This window comes from Alligator sinensis, unplaced genomic scaffold (genome assembly GCF_000455745.1).
Source record: "Alligator sinensis unplaced genomic scaffold, ASM45574v1 scaffold366_1, whole genome shotgun sequence".
NCBI classification, from domain to species: Eukaryota; Metazoa; Chordata; order Crocodylia; family Alligatoridae; genus Alligator; species Alligator sinensis.
In genome coordinates, this window is record NW_005841851.1 from 3,658,857 (window position 1) to 3,678,688 (window position 19,832).

Consider the following 19,832-nt stretch of genomic DNA (forward strand, 5'->3'; position numbering starts at 1 on the left):
TTTCAGTTTTCTTGACAAAATGAAGAAATAAAAACCTGTTTGCATTCAGGTTGAATGAAATGTTGTGTTCAGTCTTTAACTTTTTAAAATGTTTGTTTTATCCTTTTTAAAAACAGCTTTTATGAAATTTCATCCAGGCTTGAAACAGACTCCACGTTTTGATTAAAACGGTTTGTCAAATTCAGCCTGAATTTGTGGAGGGTTTCAGTTCCCCTGAAACTGCATTTTTGGCCAGTAAGTTGGTTGCCAAATAAAATTCATTCAGCTGTGCTCCTGGGTGAAGTGATTCCAGAGTCAAGGGGTGGCCTGGTCTCTGCTTAGATCCCATCTCGCCTGGGTGTAAAAAATGTTATGGCATCATTTGTGTTAAGTTCCCACTGCATGAATGCTGCTAAACCCTGGCATCCCATATCTGAAAGCCTGTGAATTTAGCTCATTGTTTGGGGATTATTTTGCTGACTGGCACACTTTTTTTCCCTGAAGGGAGAGTGGCAAGACAGAAAGGGGGAAAAAAGGCCTCTCCCTTTTAAGTGGTATTTGCTGTAAAAGGGACGCCATTTTAATCAGATTTCTTTTGCCACAAACAAAACGCCCTAGTCCCTCATCTTCTGAAAAGTTGGTAGTGATGCCTCATTGGCATTTTGTTCTAATGTTAACTTCAAACCGGATCTCTCCTTTCACAACAAGACGTGCTGGGACAAGGTTTCATGGCTCAACTTGTAATTATGAGCGGGCGGAAACTCCTTTGGAACTGAACTGTTGCAGCATTAAAGCAGAATCCCAGAGTTCTGCCATTTCTGATCTTTGCTTTGGAGCCAGCTCTTGGATCCCTTTCGCAGAAAGAGGTCCCAGAGACGTGCAGGATTTAGAAAGCCACGTCTCTTGCAGCCTGTGGGAAAGGGATAGTGTGTTAAGAGACGGGAGGGAGGGGATGCACAGGTATGGAGACTGGTGACAGTAGGTAAGAGGAGAAAAGGGATGTGAAAGCTATGAGACAGTGATGTTTCTTGATAAGTAAACAAATGCCACAGCAGATGGTGTATACAGCTATCTTGCGCCCATCAGGGACTGCTGCAAGCTCTGACTCCTGAAAAATGATTGCTGTTCAAGTATACGTAATGTTAAACTGCTACGGCAATGAGAGGAAGCTGATCTTTACAGAACTTGAAGCTGGCAGAATCAGTCCTTCCCTGCTTCCACTTAGATGCTCTATAAATGATGTTACTTATATGACATGTCACAAGGCATTGGGAGCCTGCTTTGGCTCCCATCTGTGCATGGGAGGCATTTCTTTAGCAGTATATCTGCATAACTGTGATTAGTTTAGCCCATAGGTGTAAGCAGATGCAGAGATTTGACCACCATATACAATTAACTATGGCACTGTTGTAAGTTTTGTTCTCTATAACACCCTAGCTGGTGTAATTTCCATCTTTAAAAAAATGTTGTCTTTTCTAGGTGCGCAACATGCAGGAAATGCTGGGAGGATACACTCAATTTTAAGTCCCATCACTTTAATGCCTGCAGGAAACGCAAAGGCTAAGGCATTCACTACATCAAGACTGAAGACAGTGGTCATTTTACTTTTGCAGCAGTGACTGAACATTTATTCCTGAACACAAATTGGAGGTGTCAGTAGGAGTCTTCTGGCTATGGGATAGTTGGTTTACCATACCAAAGAGGAGATTTTATATGGCTTTAGAAGAAACCAGAAAAAACATCTAACATTCTGGACTTCCAGAGATTGTTTTATCATTGGGGCTGAATTTTTTAGGCAGATATATGGTCAGCTTCCAATCTGAAATAATTGGTGTGGGTCAGAGTGGACGTTCTGAATAGGCAGTTTCTGACAGCCCACAATGTCTCTTCCCTATGCAAAAGCCATGCCAAGGGATCCAGCTCAAGCAGAAGACCTGCCACTTGTTGATGGAAACTGTTGCCATTTCCTATCTGCAAACTTCATCACAGTAGGTAAGTGAAAGCTGATTAGTCCCTCATTTTGTTGTTGTGTCCTGATAACTTGTGCTTTTCCTATGAGATTCTGGGGTCTCATGCTGGGCTTTTAGTTTGATGACTTGTTGCACAAGAGACTCTTACTATAGGCAGTTTATAAATTGTAGAGACAGTTTCTCTGACCTGCTGTTTTTTTTATTACTGCTTTCATGAGGAAATTGTACAGCAGCTGGTTTACAAAGCATGGTACAGCTTCCCTGACCTGCTGTATTCCTTTTGCACTAGTCAAGAGATGCAGAGGGAATGCGTCAGCATATGAAAGCAGTATGGCTGGAATATGATGTGCCCAGTCAGTGTCCACAAACAACTAATGCAGCCCAGGACAGGTCAGGCAGTCAGGGAGATAGCATCAGCTGAGCCCAGCAAAGGATCTGGAGTTTCACTGAAAAGTAAATGTTTTGAGAAGCTGTCATGACTAAACCTTAGTAGAGTAAAAAATATAATAGGATGCTTGATCAATCTGTCTCTCGCATATGAGCCACACTGTGGACCAACCTCATGAACTTTCCCATGGTTTTTCTAGCCCATTCAAACTGTTTTTTGTTTTTTTTTTAAACTATGCTATAGTTACAGCACCACATGGGTGTTTGGTATAGGAAGAGAAAAAAGTTAGTGTCCAGCATTAACAGAAGGATCATATTTTGGGAGGCAGATCTGTACTGGAACTTGCTCAGGATTTGGGCCAGCAACCAAGCTCTTACAGATTGATGCATAGGCATTTTCATGACTAAACCAAAAGCATTTGGATGACATTATCTGAAAGATGGCAGCCCAGGTTTCTGCAGCAACATGCTGAGCTGTTTCTTGTTCAGAGGGAAGAATATCCATGTGTTGCCAGTCACTAATGCCATGTTTCATAGCATCTCGTCAGCCCTTGTAGGTTATCTAAGTATTGACCCAACCCAGCCCAATCCTACTCATTTTGGAGGAGCTGGGGAGGTTGCATGATTTATTCATATGGTTGTATTATTCTACATGTCATCACAATCTTATATTAACTTGATATCAAGTTGCTAATGAATAAATGTAGGGGTGCACTGATAAAGATTTTTTGGGCCGATACCGATGACTAATTATTGACCAGCCATATTGGCCGATACTGATCTAAGTGCCAATATGCAACCTGGCAGCGTGGAAAGCAGCGCCCAGCTGGTAAGTCTGTTGGCGGGGAAGGGGCATGGCGGAAGAAAAGTCTGTATGTTGGGGGGGTGCAGATTGAGGCCACCATAGTGAGGGAGAGAGTGGAGCTAGGGCAGAGGCAGCTGCTGCCTAGCCAGGGCGGGGTGCGGGATGGAGCCACAGGCAGCTTGTCCAGGGGAGGGGAGGATGGCTCCCACTTCTGTGCGTACCCAGAGGGAGGCATGGAGGGCAAATGCCCCCTGGACCTGTGCACAGGGCGAGGGCAGGCTGTCTGCTGCACACTCAGGGCTGGGGAATGTGCCAGCCTCTTCGTGGCGGGGTACTGAGCTGAGGCTGCACTCAGGTCAGGTGGGGCGCGGCACTGGGATGGGGGGCGAGGGGGCTACAGCAACACCAGAATCACTGTAGTGTCCCCATAGCCCCCTCCCAGTGCTGCCACCCGCCCCACCCCAACCTGCCCTTAGTGCAGCCCTGGTCTAGCCCCCCTGCTGGGAAGAGGCTGGCACAGCCCCAGGCCTGGAGCAGGCTGCCTGCTCTTGCTCCTGCCCTATGCACAGATCTGGGGGGCATGTGCCACTCATGCCTTCCCCCGGGGTCTGCACAGGGGTGAGAGCCTCCCTGCACCCCCCACGCCCTGTAGACAAGCCGCCTGCAGCTCCATCCCACACACTTCCATGTCACCTGCCCCAGCCTCAGCCCCACTCCCTCCCTAACCTTGGGGGCCTCAGTCTGCCCCCCGCATGCCCCTTCCTGCCCCCATGCCTCTTCCCTCGCACAGACTTACCAGCCGGATGCTGCTCTCCTTGCTGCCAGGCTGCAGTCCTGGCCGTGTGCATGCTGTAACTGTGCACATGCATGTGGCATTTATCGGTTTCATTATTGGCCACATCAGCCAAAAAAAGCCGATTGCCAATAATATCAATTTTCCTTTTATTGGTGCCGATACAATATGGACCGATGTATTGGTGCACCTCTAAATACATGGGAAGATTGAGTCATTTGTCTAGAGTTTCACATTGTGCCTCTATTTCAGACTAGATTAAAACACAGGGTTAGTCTGGCATTCATAGTAAGCTCTAGACTATGGGCCTTGTCACACATTAATTTTAGGGAGTTGCTGGAGCTCTTAACCCCTGGAGTGTCCACACATTATCACGTGACAGCCTGAAGTTACACCACTCCGGGGTAGGTTCATCTCTGATCCATGTTACCTAGCTTGTGTTCCATTAATGTGTGCCCAGTCTTTACAGATGATCAGCCCAATTTGCAGTCCTCCAGCATCCAAGGATGCAGTGTCCTCCTCCCCCACCCTTCTGTGTGGACAAACTTGCCACCCCCTAAACTCTACTGGCCAGGGGGTGGTTCTGGCACCAAACCAGCTCCCCCTCCTGCCCCTGGGGATGTGACCTTCTCATCCCCAGGGGTGTAAACCTATGCAAACAGCCTGCAGAGCACATGCCAGCTAGCCAGTGTGCAGGGTACAGACAGGTCTAGGAGCACAGTCAATGTGGGGTAGGGAGGAACAAGGTAGGGGGCTGCATCGGGTCCCCATGAACTGGGGTTTCCTTCCTGGGGCAGGGGCAGTAGCTTCCCCAAATATGCCTTCCCTCACTACTCTCATCTCCCAGCCACCCTGGGAAGCATGATCAACACCCCCCACCCCCCGATCCCAATTCTCACTTTATTAAAACATGAGACCTTCTTTAACTGACTTTCCCTTATTTCTTTTTCTAATTTTGTTTTGCTTCTCTACTTTCCATCCCCATTCCATTAATTCTCCACCTCCCAACTTCACATTTCAGCCCCCAACCCATCTCTCGTGCACCCGCACCTAGAGCAGTGATAGAAGCCTGTCCTGGCTCACCAGTCCTGTAGTGTCAGCTCGGGTCTAGTGCCTAGTCGGGCCCCTGCTCATCAGCCCTCTAATGGCAAGTCACAGCTGTGCAGGTGGGGGACAGTCGGAGAAGGATTTTAGCCTTAAGGTGTGACTGCTCCAAACTTGAGCTAACACTAAAACTAATCTACATTTGAGCAGCTCGAAGTACAATACGTAACATGGCCCTATAACTCCCTAAATACTTGAGTTACTGCTTTTCTTTTATGGGGGTTGAAATTGGATCTGTTTTATATTCTGCTTTGTATAAAAGATGCTTGCTTTGTCAGTGTTTGTAAGTGTGTCCCATAGAATGCTTGTGCTACACATTTGTGGTGAATAGTATCATAAGACTGTTGTGGTTGTAAAAAAAGATTACTATACGAGTAAATAAGGCATCAGTTGTTTCCAAAGCCATGTTAGGCAAAATAATCTCTTTTTGTAATCAGGAGCCCTTAGGCTTCAATAAATGGTTAGTGTTTTTCAGATGCACTTGACTAAGCGGGAAACTAAATATTGGTCACCAAGGTTTTCACAAAGTGTTAATCAACAGCACTAACAGGATCCTACAGTGTATGCCAATTAGTTCCAGGTTTTTTATAATTACAATCTGTGTTTGATTTCCTGATGACATTTCTTGCCATTCCATAATTGGCAATTATGGTAACCAAAAAAGGTGGCACATGTCTAAATTCATAAGTTGTTTAAGAAGGCAAAAAGAGAGCACCCTATCTGCCAGTTCTTCAAGCAGTACTAGGCTCTATGGAGCTAAGCAGCCATCAAAGTAGCAGCGAGTGATCCAGAGTCTCCAGTTCGTGAGGGGCTTAGGAAGGGTGCAGAATTTGGGACAAGAATCACTCTTTGTGGAGAAAGAGGTCATTTATATGTATAACTAGGGACCTACCGAATTTGAGGAGGCTGCCCCCTGACTTTGTGAGCAGAACGTGAGGCCTGGTAGCCATTTTGCAGGTGGACCACATTTGCACCCCCTACCTCTGGCTGAGGGCCTCTGGTAGCTCCATCCTGCGCTGCTGATTGGCTGCGAGGGTGGTCCGACATACAGCCCCACCCCTCGCCACCGATCCTTAGAGAAGGACAGGGCCACATGACGAGCAGCCCTCGCAGCCAATCAGCAGCGAGGGGTGAGGTAGCAACCATCTTGCCAGCAGCCCTTCGAACGGGCAGCCTTCCCTCCCCTCTTTCCTGATCAGGCCAGCTGCCGCAGCGCCCTGGGGAGCCGGCTTTTTATTTTCTGTTAGTTTTTGTTTTGCATTGCTTTTTTTCTCACGGATTTCACTTTTGCAGGCAATGCTGGATTTCACGAAATCCATGAAATCGTGATTTCAGTAGGTCCCTATGTATACTGGACCCTGATGGGAGAATTCAGTCCCTGGTTTGCAGAATGGTTCGGTATAAACATGCAGAGGCTACAAAGCAAATGCAGGCAGGCTTCTTAAAATAGAAATACTGTCTACCATTCATAAAGGCAGATGTATTATTCATCAAAATACCTGGTTTGTGTGTTCAGATTGTGATAGTGGCAGGCAGTGGGATTCCATTGTTCCTCCTTTTCCTTTCTTTCCTTTGCCAGAAAATTTAGCTGAGAATGTAAATCTGTTAATAATAGTCCTTTGATGGGAAAACTCGACAGTCCCTGTTAAAATTCCATCATCTGAATGTTCACGTTGCGCATTCAGCTGGTGAGCAAGGGGCTCTCTGGCAAATGAGTTAATTAAGCGTAACATCCTTGCTGGATAGAGGGTGGCTTGGTGGCTTGTTGCTCCCTTGCTAATTAGCTGATCTAGGCTGAAGACCATTAATATATGCAAAAATGAAGCTGACAGGAGAGTTAATTACAGGTGGGGAGCTATCTCCACATGAGGGAACCTGCGGCTGCAAGTAATAATGGTCCAGGCAAACACTGGATGTTCAATGGAATGTGAATTGGCTTTTGGGCAGGACAGGTAAATCACAGCTGACATGAGTGCTTTTGCTAGCCCTCAGAATCAGATTATAAGGGTGAGACCTGATGACCCATTCAGTGTTGGTTGTTGTAGCTCCCTTGTAGGCTGGGACAAGGACTTCTAATAGCTTATTATTAGAAAATGATGGAAACAGCCCAGCCAGATTATGTTGAATTGTGCCAGGCATCTAAATTTTCAACTTGTTCTACAACAAATATTCCCTAGTAACCACTACATACCCCTTAAGATGTTAAATTTAAGGTCTGCATTAAGTGCTGCAATCATCGCTGCCAACTTTTTGCACATGGAATGTGATCTTTTCAATGTTATTCTGAAGTTTTTGGGAAAATGCTAGTTACAGAAATAAGATGTTGCAAGCACATATTTATAGTGGATTGGGAACAGAGTGACTTAGATCTTGGACTTGTCATCATAAATAAAATAGGGGAACAACTTTTGCTTTGAGAAAACTTGATGTAGCTGAAAGCATTAAGGTGGGTGATGATGAGACTATGTAACTTAACAAATGCTGAGATTTGGTGACATATGTGGGCGGCTGGCCAGCCTCCAAAGGGCAACTTTTTAACTGAAGATTTAGCAAGAATCAAATGTTGTATAGATGTTGCCAATTAATACATTTGCATACAGTTTCTGTTTACTGTTGTTTCCTCTTCTCTAGTGGAAGGCAGCATAAAAATAAATTTGCCTCTCTAGGTGTTTTCACAGTCCTCAGGGCTGGATCTGCGTTAGTGTCATATATGACAGTGGTGTATTATAGTAGAAAACAGAAAATTATTAAAACAAGCAGCCAGCTTGTAAAGCCTGTGTGCAAATGTAAAAGATGAATCGGGGACCTGATTGATGCTGCAAGTTAATGCACCGACTGCTTGGTTGCCCCAGAGGCTATTCTGATGCTGAGCTTTACTCTGTCAGCAAAGTTGTGCAATGTGTCAAATCCTGATGTGGTCATTTCTAAACTGCTACTGACTCTGGAGCACTGTGGAAACTGGCTGTGTGATGAGAGATCGCAAAGACTGGGATTCTTAACTTTAGAATGAGGCAGGAGAAAAGTGTGTGTATACTCTCCCTGCCCCCCAACATATACATGTGTACATACACACTGAGTGTAAATTTTTTTCTCCTCCAAGTGAAATAGGTAAAAGTGATGGGGAGCTTCTCCTCTTGTTTTCTGTAACAAGGAGGGGAGGGCATTCTATGAAATTAAAAGGCAGCAAATTCAAAAGTGGGCCTGATCCAAAGTCCACTGAAATCAACTGATCCTTTCCTAAATGCAGCTCTTACAGGATTGTGGACCCACAGTGGAATCTGCTTTGATGCAGGACAAGGTTCGCAAGACTTCAGCAAATTTAAATGGCACTTAGGCCTGTGCTGCCCCTTGACATGGAGTGGACCTCATCCTCAGAAATTCATATGGGCTTTTCCATCTTCAGCTGCTACATTTCATAGGGTGTCTGTGAGAGAGAGAAATATTTGAGCTTGCTATTCTTCATTTTTTAAAAAAAGAAATAGGGCTGGAAGAAAGGCACAAAGCATTGTGACGGCTTATAAATGAGTGACACACTAAAGATAGGAGTGAAGATAGAAAGTGTACACTATCTTTAGATTGGGAAACATTGTGAATGTATATAAATGCATTTCTTGCTAATGAAACTATCACACTGAAATTGAGACTTATCTCTATGGAGTAAGTAGAGAGACTTCCATTTTGGAAAACTTTTGTTTTTACCATTACCAGTGGGTTGTAACAATAACCATCTTTCTGTGTTTCTGCCAAGATCTGAAGTGGTTGATAGAGTTCCTAAAATACTAAGGTGTGGTTCTCAGGGGTACTTATCTTTAGCATAATGAGCATTTATGTGGATACCTCACTGCAGAATTCTGGCCACGGACGGCACATGTATAAGCATGCACATGCAAACTCATACATTCTTCTATTCATTCGGCTAGAAAGGGGATAAACTCAGATTTGTATTTAGAGATGTACAAATCATGTCTATTATGCTGCATTATTACCCTTTACTGGATGGAGAGTCATTTACACATTGCTGAAATACACTTATTTGTCTCCCCCTTGAGGCTGCAGCCTATGAAAAAGCTCCCCCCCCCCATATTTCCAAGGTGTTGAGATTATTATCCAATATATGTAATGGGTTTGGCCTCACTTCACAAATGCAAGCATTCCATAAGCTGCTGTAAATTTTACTCTGTGTTCCATGCTTTGGTTTAAATTAAAAGCATGAATAGATGTTTGCTGAACCTTCTGAGCACATCCTTCATGCAGCCTTGTTAGACGTATTCACTCTAAAAATGTCTAATGTCGATTTCTTGATGTTAGACTCCTGCATTCTACATGTGTTCAGGAAATTAAGCTCCCTCGAGATCTATAATGATTTTCAGTTTCTGGAATGAAAAGGTTTTGGATTGGAGCTGCACAGCTGTTGACAGCTTTAATAATTGTTATTTATTCATTTTCGAATTTCTGGCCGGTTTTGTATTCTGTTCAAATTAAGTTGTGGGATGTTACAGAGAGTGTATGCACTTTTCTCTCTTCTCTTTACAGATCACAGCAGTGACAATCATTTTCTTTTTCTTTGTCTCTCCCTCTTTCTCATAAATTGGGTTGGCAAGAAGTGTGAAAGAGATAATGGAATAATAGAACTTTAGAGATGGAATAGGTGCATTAGATCATATGCTCTCTTCTTCATGCTCCTGGCAGCACAGAATCAAGAGAAGCTATTCCACTCACTGCTACATTATATAAATTACCTTTAGGAGGATATTTTTGTATTTTGGAGCCTCTCAAACACCACGTGTCTTTTAAATACAAAAACAGTAGAGAATGCGGCCTGTGTGTTTGTATATGGAGAAAGAGCATAAAACTGACAGGCAGAAGCAAACAGTATCTTTATTGTGGCTGTCAGCATTCCAGGGTAAGTGGGCCTGATCCTAAACAAGAGCTGCCTTTCGGCAGAACCTTCTCCTTGCAGCCTTGATCAGGGCAGTATTTGCACCCACACAAGTCTGTCTTTTCTTAACTCCTAAATATTTTTTTTAACTCAGACTGCCTATTGTTTGGTTGTCCCGTCAGTATTGCACCCTCAGTCCCTTTCTGCTTTCACACTGCAGTAATTACAAAGCAAAGTAGCATGCATGGCAGCATTAAAGTTGCCATTGGATCGTTGCCTCTGGGATCCAGCGCCTAGTTCTTTGGAGGAAAGCAAAAAAGAAAAAAACCCTTCTTTGCACAAGACAGATGTTGTGTATGGCATGTGGTGGGGCAGGAAGATTTCTTGAACCCTCCACTTAGTGATCAGCCTGTGCTCCAAACTATGACCTTTCATCTTGTTCAGTCAGGTGAGTATGCACAAGATCTTATGAGAAGAATACTTACTAAGATTAAGATCCCCTGCTCAGATTAGACCAGTGTCACTCTATTGATATTCACCTGCTAAGGATTTAATTTTATGAAGTTGCATGTATATACAATCTGTTCCTGCATATTGAGTTCTTCCTATCAGGGGGCCTTGGCACTCTCAGCTGTGATTGTTTTTTCCTGCTTTAATATGTCAAGACAGTAATTGCTTCTCAGAGTTGTTGCCTTATTAAGGAGGCGGAAGGCTTGTCCTTGGATGGGTCATGACTAGAGAGTGTATTACAGAGCAGAAAATAACAGAACCTGAATGTGAGGCTGCTATTGATGAGTTGTGTTGGTAGTAGCTATACCTATACGTGTGCTCTGAGGTGGGAATGAAGGGGGGTGTTTTAATTAAAGCGGCTCTTAAGATCCGCTCTAATTAAAATGCCTGCAGCATCTTGTGTATTCAGTGTCCTGCATTTCAAAATGGCAGTGGAGGTGCTTTAACTAAAGTATGTTCAATGAGCTTTGAATTCAAGCACCTCCGCCACCATTTTGAAACACAGGGACACTGAATACATGGGATGGTGCAGCACACTGGAGCATTCTGATAACAGTGCTCCAGAACTTGATTAACACAGTCTGCTCTGACCCATTCTGATCAGAACGGGTTGGAGTACGTGTAGAAGTGCCTTTGCGTTTTCAACACCAGCATTAGGAAAGGCGGAAGGTGGCAAATTTGCTAATCCTCTATTTCTGAAATATGCTGTGACATGTCTGTGTCTAATTCACTCTGTAGATGTGATGAAACACTCTTGTGCACAAACTTCCAAACTCCCATGTGCTCTACTAGTTCGTATACCAGGCTTGAGGAGAGAGCTACGCAAGGCAGCTGTGGACATGCAGAACAAGCATGCTGCTTGTCCACGTGGGCCGTACACCTAGGCCAGCAGCTTGGCATCAGTGTTAACTAAAAATTGAATCATTGTGAAGCTACCTGATGACATGAACTGACAGTAGGGTGTTCTGGGAATGTGTGCGCTGAGGGCAGGAGGGCACTGGTTTTGATTTTCTTGGGTACAAAAATAGAAATGGATACATCTTTTTATCCATTCTGGTTTCTTAGATTTTAGCTACAGTCAGCTTATTCCTTTGCCAGTGTGTGGTCAGTAGATGTCAGAGGTTCAGAGGTTAAATGCTGCAGTCCTTGCTTTGTCATTACTCTGGAGATTTGTTCATTTGAGGAAAGTTTTACGTGAATAGAGACTGAGTGGAGTAAAGAGATGGCTGACAAGATAAAGTTGGGCTGGGAGACAGCAGACCTCAGTTTCTGTTCCTGACTCTGTCACTGACCCTCTGTGCAGTCCTGCACAAGTCCCATTCATTCTGCATCTTTTCTACAGTATTTAGTGCAGTATTTAGGCAGGGGCTGTCTTTTACCATGTGTCTGCACAGCACCTACAGCCTTAATTCTGTCCTCTCACAAGGACAGAAAAATGGAAGATGAAAGCAGCAGGTTGGAGACCGGAGCCCCTGGGAGAGGGGTACAGATAACACAGCACAAACCTAATCCTTTGGGGTTTGCCAAATGAGGAGTGCAACTAGATTACAGGAAGCGCTGTCGGGGAATAATTTTTCCCATCCTCCAAATACGCGTAGAGAGAAAGAGACAGTCTGTCCGTCGCAGACCTGTTTGTACATTCTTCTGAAAAACAGTGGGATGCCTTTTGCACTGAAGGCAGTTTAATAAGCTCAGCATTGATTGTGAAAGGCACAGATTGATTTACCCAAATCATTATGTATCCTAGGTAACATGCGATTCAGTTTAGAGCTCCCTAATCTAATTCTGTGAGTGAGGTGATATGCTAAGGATGGAGAAAAGATGCTATTAATTTTGTCAGGATTCAGAGGCAATGTTTGGAGGAGGGTGCAGAGCTGAGTGGTAATGAATGTGGATGGTTCCAGGTCTATGAGAGCTGGTGTGGCGGCTTTGTGCTTGTGCTCTGCAGCAGGGTTCACAAGTGCTGGCGGTTGCATCAATCCCTGCAAACTTTGCCCTTCAGGGAAACCTCCCATGGGACTCCTATCTCAATTTTTCAGGCATTAGGCTGGGAGCCCCAAATTCCCAAATTCTGTGCTGCTGTATGGGTGAGGGCTTAGACAAGATGCTTCCTTTCTCTGTTATCTCATCAGTAAAACGTGAACAAATGTGATCCATAGCAGGGTCAGTTGGTCTCTGGAGTACCGTGTAGATGAAAAGTATTATTAAATGGGAAAGCTGATCAGCCCAGGGTGATTCATGGGCACGTGCTAATAGCAAAGCTTTAGAATCATACAGGTCTTTCATATATGGTGGGCTAAGACCTGCGATTGGGGGTCATTTAGACGAACTCTTTTTCACGGCGTGGGTTGGATAGAACCTGAGGATGGTCCTGTATTTACGAATGTGCCTAACCAAATGGAAAACAAATTAGGCTTGAAGTGGTGAGACCAGATACTAACATATAGTCAGACCTGTAAGCACTGAAGAACATGTTAGAGATTGGGAGCATGCTGTCACTTTGTCCATCCCCAAGGTTGTCCAGTGTCAAAGCTTCAATCGGGTCCTGAAGTTTAGCTCCTATTGTTCCCTACTTATTTTCTCTTTCCAAAGCAAAGTCCCTTTTGGAAGAATACTCTGCTTTTACTTACCTTGTTCAAGCCCTTGATCTCAGAATACTTTACAAAAGTGATGGCATTACAGATAGAGAAACAGATGCTGAGAGGGGACAAGGGATTGGGTCAGGTTATCAATAGGTCTGTGTTAAGATGGGAGAAACCTCCAATCTATATGGAGTCCCACACCAGTGCAAACTCCGTTCTGCAGCCAAGGAGCACAAGGGTTGAAGACATGAAGCGATGCACATTAGTCCTTTTCCATCACATAGGAACAAGACATTCTGTCTGTGTAAGTATAACTTTTTCTTCTCTCTAGGGGAGGGAGGAAGGGAAATAATGTCCATCCCCATATCTTACGCTGGGTAGAAAATCCTGTTCAGCCCCTTGTGTAACCTTCCACCCAACTGTAGGATTCCTACAGTACATGTTGAAGTTATGCACACAAGCTGAATAGTCTCTTTGAAGTCAATGGATGTCTCTTTCTGAGGGGTAGAAAGGCTGCATGCCTTTTTCTGAAGGGTAAAAATTGTCCTAGAATATTTAAAAGTAAAGGAAAGTAGTCATCATGAAAGTGTACTGGATTTACTGTGTTGGGGGATCAGTTCCTTTGAGGCTGCTAGGTTGTCATGCTGAGTTAGTGACAGGTTGACAGGATTCATTTTCTCTGCAAAGGGGAATATATACACCTCAACCTTAAAACTACTCATAAATGAAAACCTGGATCAAAACATTCCCATTACGTGGGAAATTGGGATTCGGAGCTGGACTGGAACTGGGCTCAGCTCTGAGTCTATCCCTTGCCCTGGGATAGAACAGTGGTGCAGTTGGATCTGGAGCTGGATTTGCACTCGGTTGCTTGGGCTTGTTCCTTTCTGGGTGCACAGTGAAGTTACGCTTCTGAAATTTCCTGATGCAGCTTCAAATTGTCGGTGACCACTCCAGCTAGAGTTTCAGCTTAAACCTGGTCATCTGCAGCAGTGTGTGAATTTTGTTTGTACAAACAGGTACCCAGAAGCCCAGAATCACTTTTTCATGAGCAAGCATAAATCAGTACTTTATGGGCTTAGCCCCTGTCTCACGTGGCTGGGAGGACCCCGCAAATACTAGAGGACAGTACAGTTGAGCTAACTTTCTTGCAGCTTGTAGGAAAATCTTGCTGCTGAACTACCTTAATTACCTTTACCTGATGGTGGGGGGGAACAACTTTCATGGGAGTTTCCCATTAGGAATAAGTTATGGTCGCAAAATCATTTAATGTGGGGTTCACTCTGAACATCATTTCATCCTACATTGAGTGATGCCAAAGTTGCTATAAATCAGTCCTTTTATTTCATGTATAGTTTTAATGAGACGTATACATAGGTGGAGGTATAGCTTCAGACCCTCTGCAAGAGAGCATCTGCTAACCACTAACACTAGGGGGCAGGGGCGTTCTTTCTACTTGCTCAGGTTTGGCAAGTGAAACAGTTCAAAGAGCTGGGACTCCTATGTGGGAGGAGGTACTGGGAAGATATTTGGCTTATTATTCAGTTCTTAGTGTTGCTTGAGATGGTTGCATCTTTGAAGTGCAGGAGGTACAGGTTGAATTGGCTGGCATGAGAGCAGATTCTGTCACCAACCATAATCATCTGTTGGTATCACCCCAGCTGCAATTGGCAAATTCAGAGAAGCTTTGATCACTTAAAAATTCTGTAGTGTCCCTTGCCCCCAAATTCTGTCCCTGCCTCCTCCCCCCCACCTTCAGGTTGGTTACTGCTTTACTGGAACTAGTTTCTCATCCTCTATATTTGTTATTGTTCGAAAAAAATGGATGAAATGGGACAAGTCATGTGTAAATGCTCGACAGAATTGAAACTAACAGATGTGGTTGACATGCAAAGAAAACAATGGGTCACTTGTATGATATGGGCAAGGGGCTGTTAAAATTTAAGTCCTCAGTATAAACATGTTGAAATATCCCTGATCGGGGCCCTAGATTCACAGTTTGGTACTCCAGGCAGTTTGGCTTGCTGTGGTCTAATACTAAAAGTTCAGAATGTTATAATATGGCTGTGTTAGTCATTGCTTCTGAACATCAAGTGCTAACCTTGTCTCTCTTCTCACTTATATCTCTGGTAATGTTTGCTGAGGGATGTATTTTGCCTAACACACACCATCTTTGAGCTAGCATAAATGCATAAGTCTGTGTGGAATAAAAAGCCATACAGTATAATACAGGCAGGCTGGCTCCTGGCAGGAAGATTGTGCTATGGTTAAAGTGAGGAGACTTTGATTCTCTGTCTGGCTTCTGCTACTGTGTTGCAGATCCTTTCGCTTCTGTGTACCTCAGACTCCTCACCAATAACGTGGAACATTTATCAGATCATTGGTTGGAAAGTGCTGTGGCAAGTCAGAATATTTTGCTCTATTTAGCAATTATTGAAACCACTTAAAATGTGAAAATTTTCAAACAAAAGAAGGGAAACATTGTTCATTATTTGTTTTTGTTTGCACAAAACGTTCTTGTGTTTCTGCAGGCTGTTCTCATTAGAGAAGATCCTGAGTCAAGAGCCAGGGGCAGCTGAGAGAGACATTCTCATGTGTGCATGTTAAGTCAACAATTTGGTATCATTTAAGATGGAAACTGTGAACTGATACTATCATGCCAGTTTTGAGGTAGGGGGATCTAAAGAGATGGTATATGTGTCCACGTTTCAAATAAGGATGATACTAATTGACACTCTTGTTCCAGGCTGACCAAACTTTTCAGGAAGATTCCCTTGTCCTTCAGAGCAAGTCTGGACTATTTCAGGCCAAGTCATTTTTCACAGGGAAAGTTGTTCATAGATTCCAAGACCAGAAGGGTCCATTGTTATCAGCTGGTATGATCTGTTTGTTTAATATATACCTTAACATTTCAGCCTATGATCCCTGCATCAAGCCCAAGTATTTGTGATGGAGAATAAAATATAACCTTTCTATTAGGGCTGTCCGAAATTTCGCCATCTGTTTCTATTCAACACAGTTTCGACTCATTTCGAGCTTGAAACAGTGAAATTGAATCGAAACGAAGGGCTTCGAAACAGCCTTGAAACAAAATGAGGCTAGTCGAAATGTTTTGGGTTTCAAAGCAGCCAGCAGCCAAGTGGCGGGAGACAAGGGATAACCAGGACTGTGCTCCATGCAGCAGCCAGGAGCACAGCCCTGGCTCTCCCTGCCTCCCATGGTCAGGCTGCGGGAAGCCAATCACAGCGCAGGGGAAGGGGACCAAGCCCGATCGCTCAGTTGCCCTTCCCAGCCCTACAGTCAGGCTAGGGATGGGAACTGAGCCCAGCTGAGCTGAGTTCCCATCCCCAGCCTGATCATAGCGCTGGGGATGAGAACTAGGCCCAGCTGGGCTCAGTTCCTTTCCCCAGCCCGATCTAGCACTGGGCAGGGGAACTGAGCATTCAGTCTCAGTTCCCTTCCCCAGCTCCCCAGTCCCAGGCGGCAGCACCTGGCTTCCCTTCCTCGTCTGGCAGGTAGATTGGGGGCCCGCAGCCCTGGGAGGACTGGCACAGCCCCTGCAGCCCTCCCGGGGTTGCAGGCCCCATCTGTCTGCCAGATGAGAGAGGCTGTTTCGAGCTTCCCTATTATAGCAAATGGGCAAAACGTTGAAACAGTGTTGAAACAGCCTCACTGTTTCAACAAAGTGAAATGGAACAGCTGTTTCGAATCAAAATGAAATTTGAAATGAAACGCTGTTCCGTCGAAACCTCGAAACTCAAGTCAAAATGGAATGGTGCCGTTTCACACAGCCCTACTGTCTATAACCTTTGGTATGAAAACGCAACCACGACTGCATTGTTAATATACTAACCTGGACAGCAATGATCTGGGTACGATGCTTGAGTTTCATAAGTGCAGTGATACTCTGCCAGTTAAAATGCACAGATGTGAAAGCAACCAAAGGAAATTTTCATTGTCTTTAATGCCAAGAAACTATCAGCTTGGTGGCACTCATGGAAGGGGAAATAGTTCATAGTCATCTCCACCAATCTCTACAGTCAGAGGGAAAGGGAATTAAAAAATGACTTTAACTGCAGCAGTTCCTGCACACTTTGCCTGATGAGCAAGCAACAAGGCTGCTTTTCTAGTTGCTTAAGTGCTTAGGAACAGCATTGGTCTATCTTGGTAAATCTCTGACAGCTTGCCATGTAGCTGGCTAGTAGTAGCTTATACTTTATAAATAAATGAGGGCTGTCAGTTAATCGCAGTTAACTTATGCGATTAACGCAAAACCAAATTAACATGTTGATTTTTTTAATTTGCGTTAATCATGCATATTGTTTTGACCAGTGGAGTGGACCAGCTTTGGACCAGCTGGAACCTGCGCGCACAGCCCCGTGCTCCAGCCTGCCCCACACCTGCTCCAGACTCACTTGCCCACGCTGAGCAGTGGCAGCAGGTGGGCAGAAGCTGCTACTCAACACTGGAGAAAACTGGCCCCTCCCCCTCGCTGCTGCCAAGCTCTTCTTTTTGCAGCCGCCCAGTGCCCATGCCTGGGCTGCCCTGCGGCTCCTCTCCACTGCCATTACTGCCACCTCTGGGCCATCTGACAGGGCAGCAGTGGCACTGCAGAGGAGCCTCTGGGCAGCTACAGCCAGAAGGGCTTGGCAGCAGTGAGGTAGAGGGGCCACTTTTCCTCCATGCTGAGCAGCAGCTCCTGCCTGGCCACTGACACTGCTCAGCATGGGCAGGTGCGGAGGCACGGCGCAGGCTGGGGTCGGGGCTGTTTGCATGGGTTCCACCTGGTCCGTTCTAGCCAGGGCGAGTCTGGAGCAAGTGCTGGCGGGCTGAGGTCGGGGCTGGGGCTGTGCACTGTTGGTGGTGGTGGGGAGGAGCCTCAGGGCACACAGGCTCCAGGCTGTTGAGTGGAGGGGGGGTTATTTTTGTTTAACTGTGCAATTAAAATTGGGATTAATTGTAACTATTTTTTTTAAATCTCACAATTAATTGCAATTAACTCTTTTAATTATTTGTCAGCCCTAAAATAAATCTCGTACCCAGGTGGAACTTTCCATTATAGTAAATATAATTCCACAGTGTAAAAAGTGAAGAATATAGTTCAATATTATCCTGGGAGATTTAGCAGTTAACTTTTTATTTAGGCACCTCATGTGATTCTATTTTCTACTCTCCTCTAGAGCCTCAGGAAAAAGGCTTGTGGCTCATTAAGAGTTTAATTAATCTTAATAAGCATCTTTTTTTTGTTTCAATCAGTACATAATCCAATTGCTCTTTCTTCATCAGCTTCAGAATTTGCTCCAATATCGCATTCGTTTCATGGATGATAGTACATGAAGTATCCATTTGTGATGCAGAGACATGGGATAGAGACAGAGAAAAATGTGGAAAACTTCAGTGAAATGCACAAGTGTTTTGATGACTAAGCCCCCTCTACACGTGCAGGTACAAGCACGATTGGAGCTAATGCAGGATCCACACAATTGTGCCTCCTGCCATGTCACACGCACGATAGGAGGTGTGATTGTGGGATCACACATTAGATCCAGTCTTGCCTTGTTGGTGGTGCCAGGGGGAGCCCAATCCTGGGCAGGAAGAAGCAGGCTCCTGTGGCTGGAGCTCCCTTTGCTGACCAGGCTCCCAGTTGCAGTGGCCACATGGAACTGGGATCGAGAGTGCTGCAACTGGTAGAGGCTCTCGGCCCTGGCTGTAACTTACATGCAGCCGGGACCGACAGCCCCACAACTGACAGGACACGTGTTCCTGGCTGCGCCTCATGCACAAGCCAGGGCCAGGAGCCCATCTGTTTCAGGGCTGCTTTTCACCTGTGTCTGGTCTGAAGGCAATTGCACAATTAACCAATTGATTGCATGATACCTGTAACCTGTACAGGGGGCCTTAGTGTTTTGTTTAGCTTGGCAAACTTCTTCATGTGAAAAGGCTTTTTTATGCTGGGCAGTGGCTCATGCACGTAGTTCCAAGGCAGTGGATTTAGCTGCTGCAGATGACCTGGCTTGTGCTGCAGTTGCTGCTGTTCTGTTCTGTTTAAAGTCCTGCCCTACTTCCTGTTGCTGTCAGTGGTGCTTTGACCCCTGAACAGGGGCTTCAGCAAAAGGACCCCACAAAAATGCATCTACGGTCTCCGCTCATGCTACACTGCATCTACAATGTAGATGCCTGTCTTCATTATAGCTTTGAGATCCAAAGTTTCCTTGCTGTAAATTAGTCAGCAAAACAATACGTTCGTCAAGATTAGCCAGCATATTTTTATTCCTTTTAGGCACTGTCTTTTTTCTTTTAGAAATAGAAAAACTCTGGCTAACTGTGTAAAATTGATAGGATTAAGCTAATGTATTTAGTTGGGTTAAGGAAGCAATTAGAGCTCTGCTGTGCTTTCCTCGTTGTCTTGGGCATGCCAGTATACTTAGGCATAGGTATGAAGGTACAATTTCAAAAATCCTCCTGAATTGAACTAATGAGCTACCTAGATGCACTTGCTGGCATGTGTATGCCTCCCCCCATATTTTAGGCTTTTATGTACACATATTTGTTTGCGCATGCATGTTAGGCAGTTGAGCAAAATTTATTTGCATGCACAAATACAAATTGTACATGTGCATGAGAATGTGCAGTGAAGTTCCCTATAAAATGGGGGAAGATACCAGTCCTACATTGACACACCCTGGACCTTTTGCCTCATTCCTAACAGAATGAACTAACCTCCATTCTTTCTGCCCAGCTACAGCAGGTCTATCAAACTGAGCTCTGTTCAGAAATGTTCTTGTGTCCCTCTGAGCATTTTTGCAACTATCCATCATTCCTG

General features: G+C 44.8%; 1 protein-coding gene across 4 annotated transcripts in view; it reads left to right on the top strand.

The window, feature by feature from the left end:
• PLCH2 (phospholipase C eta 2) overlaps positions 1 to 19,832 on the top strand; it is a 357,736-nt gene that overhangs the window by 31,938 nt on the left and 305,966 nt on the right. The window contains exon 2 of one of the 4 annotated variants that reach the window (XM_025211808.1): positions 1,459 to 1,971. The exons of 2 other annotated variants lie outside the window; for them this stretch is intronic. In XM_025211808.1, coding sequence (XP_025067593.1) covers positions 1,860 to 1,971 — 112 coding nt within the window. In that variant the 5' untranslated portion in view covers positions 1,459 to 1,859. Of the gene's footprint in view, positions 1 to 1,458; positions 1,972 to 19,832 lie in introns of those variants that run through there. One more of the 4 variants, XM_025211824.1, reaches the window with a different exon arrangement.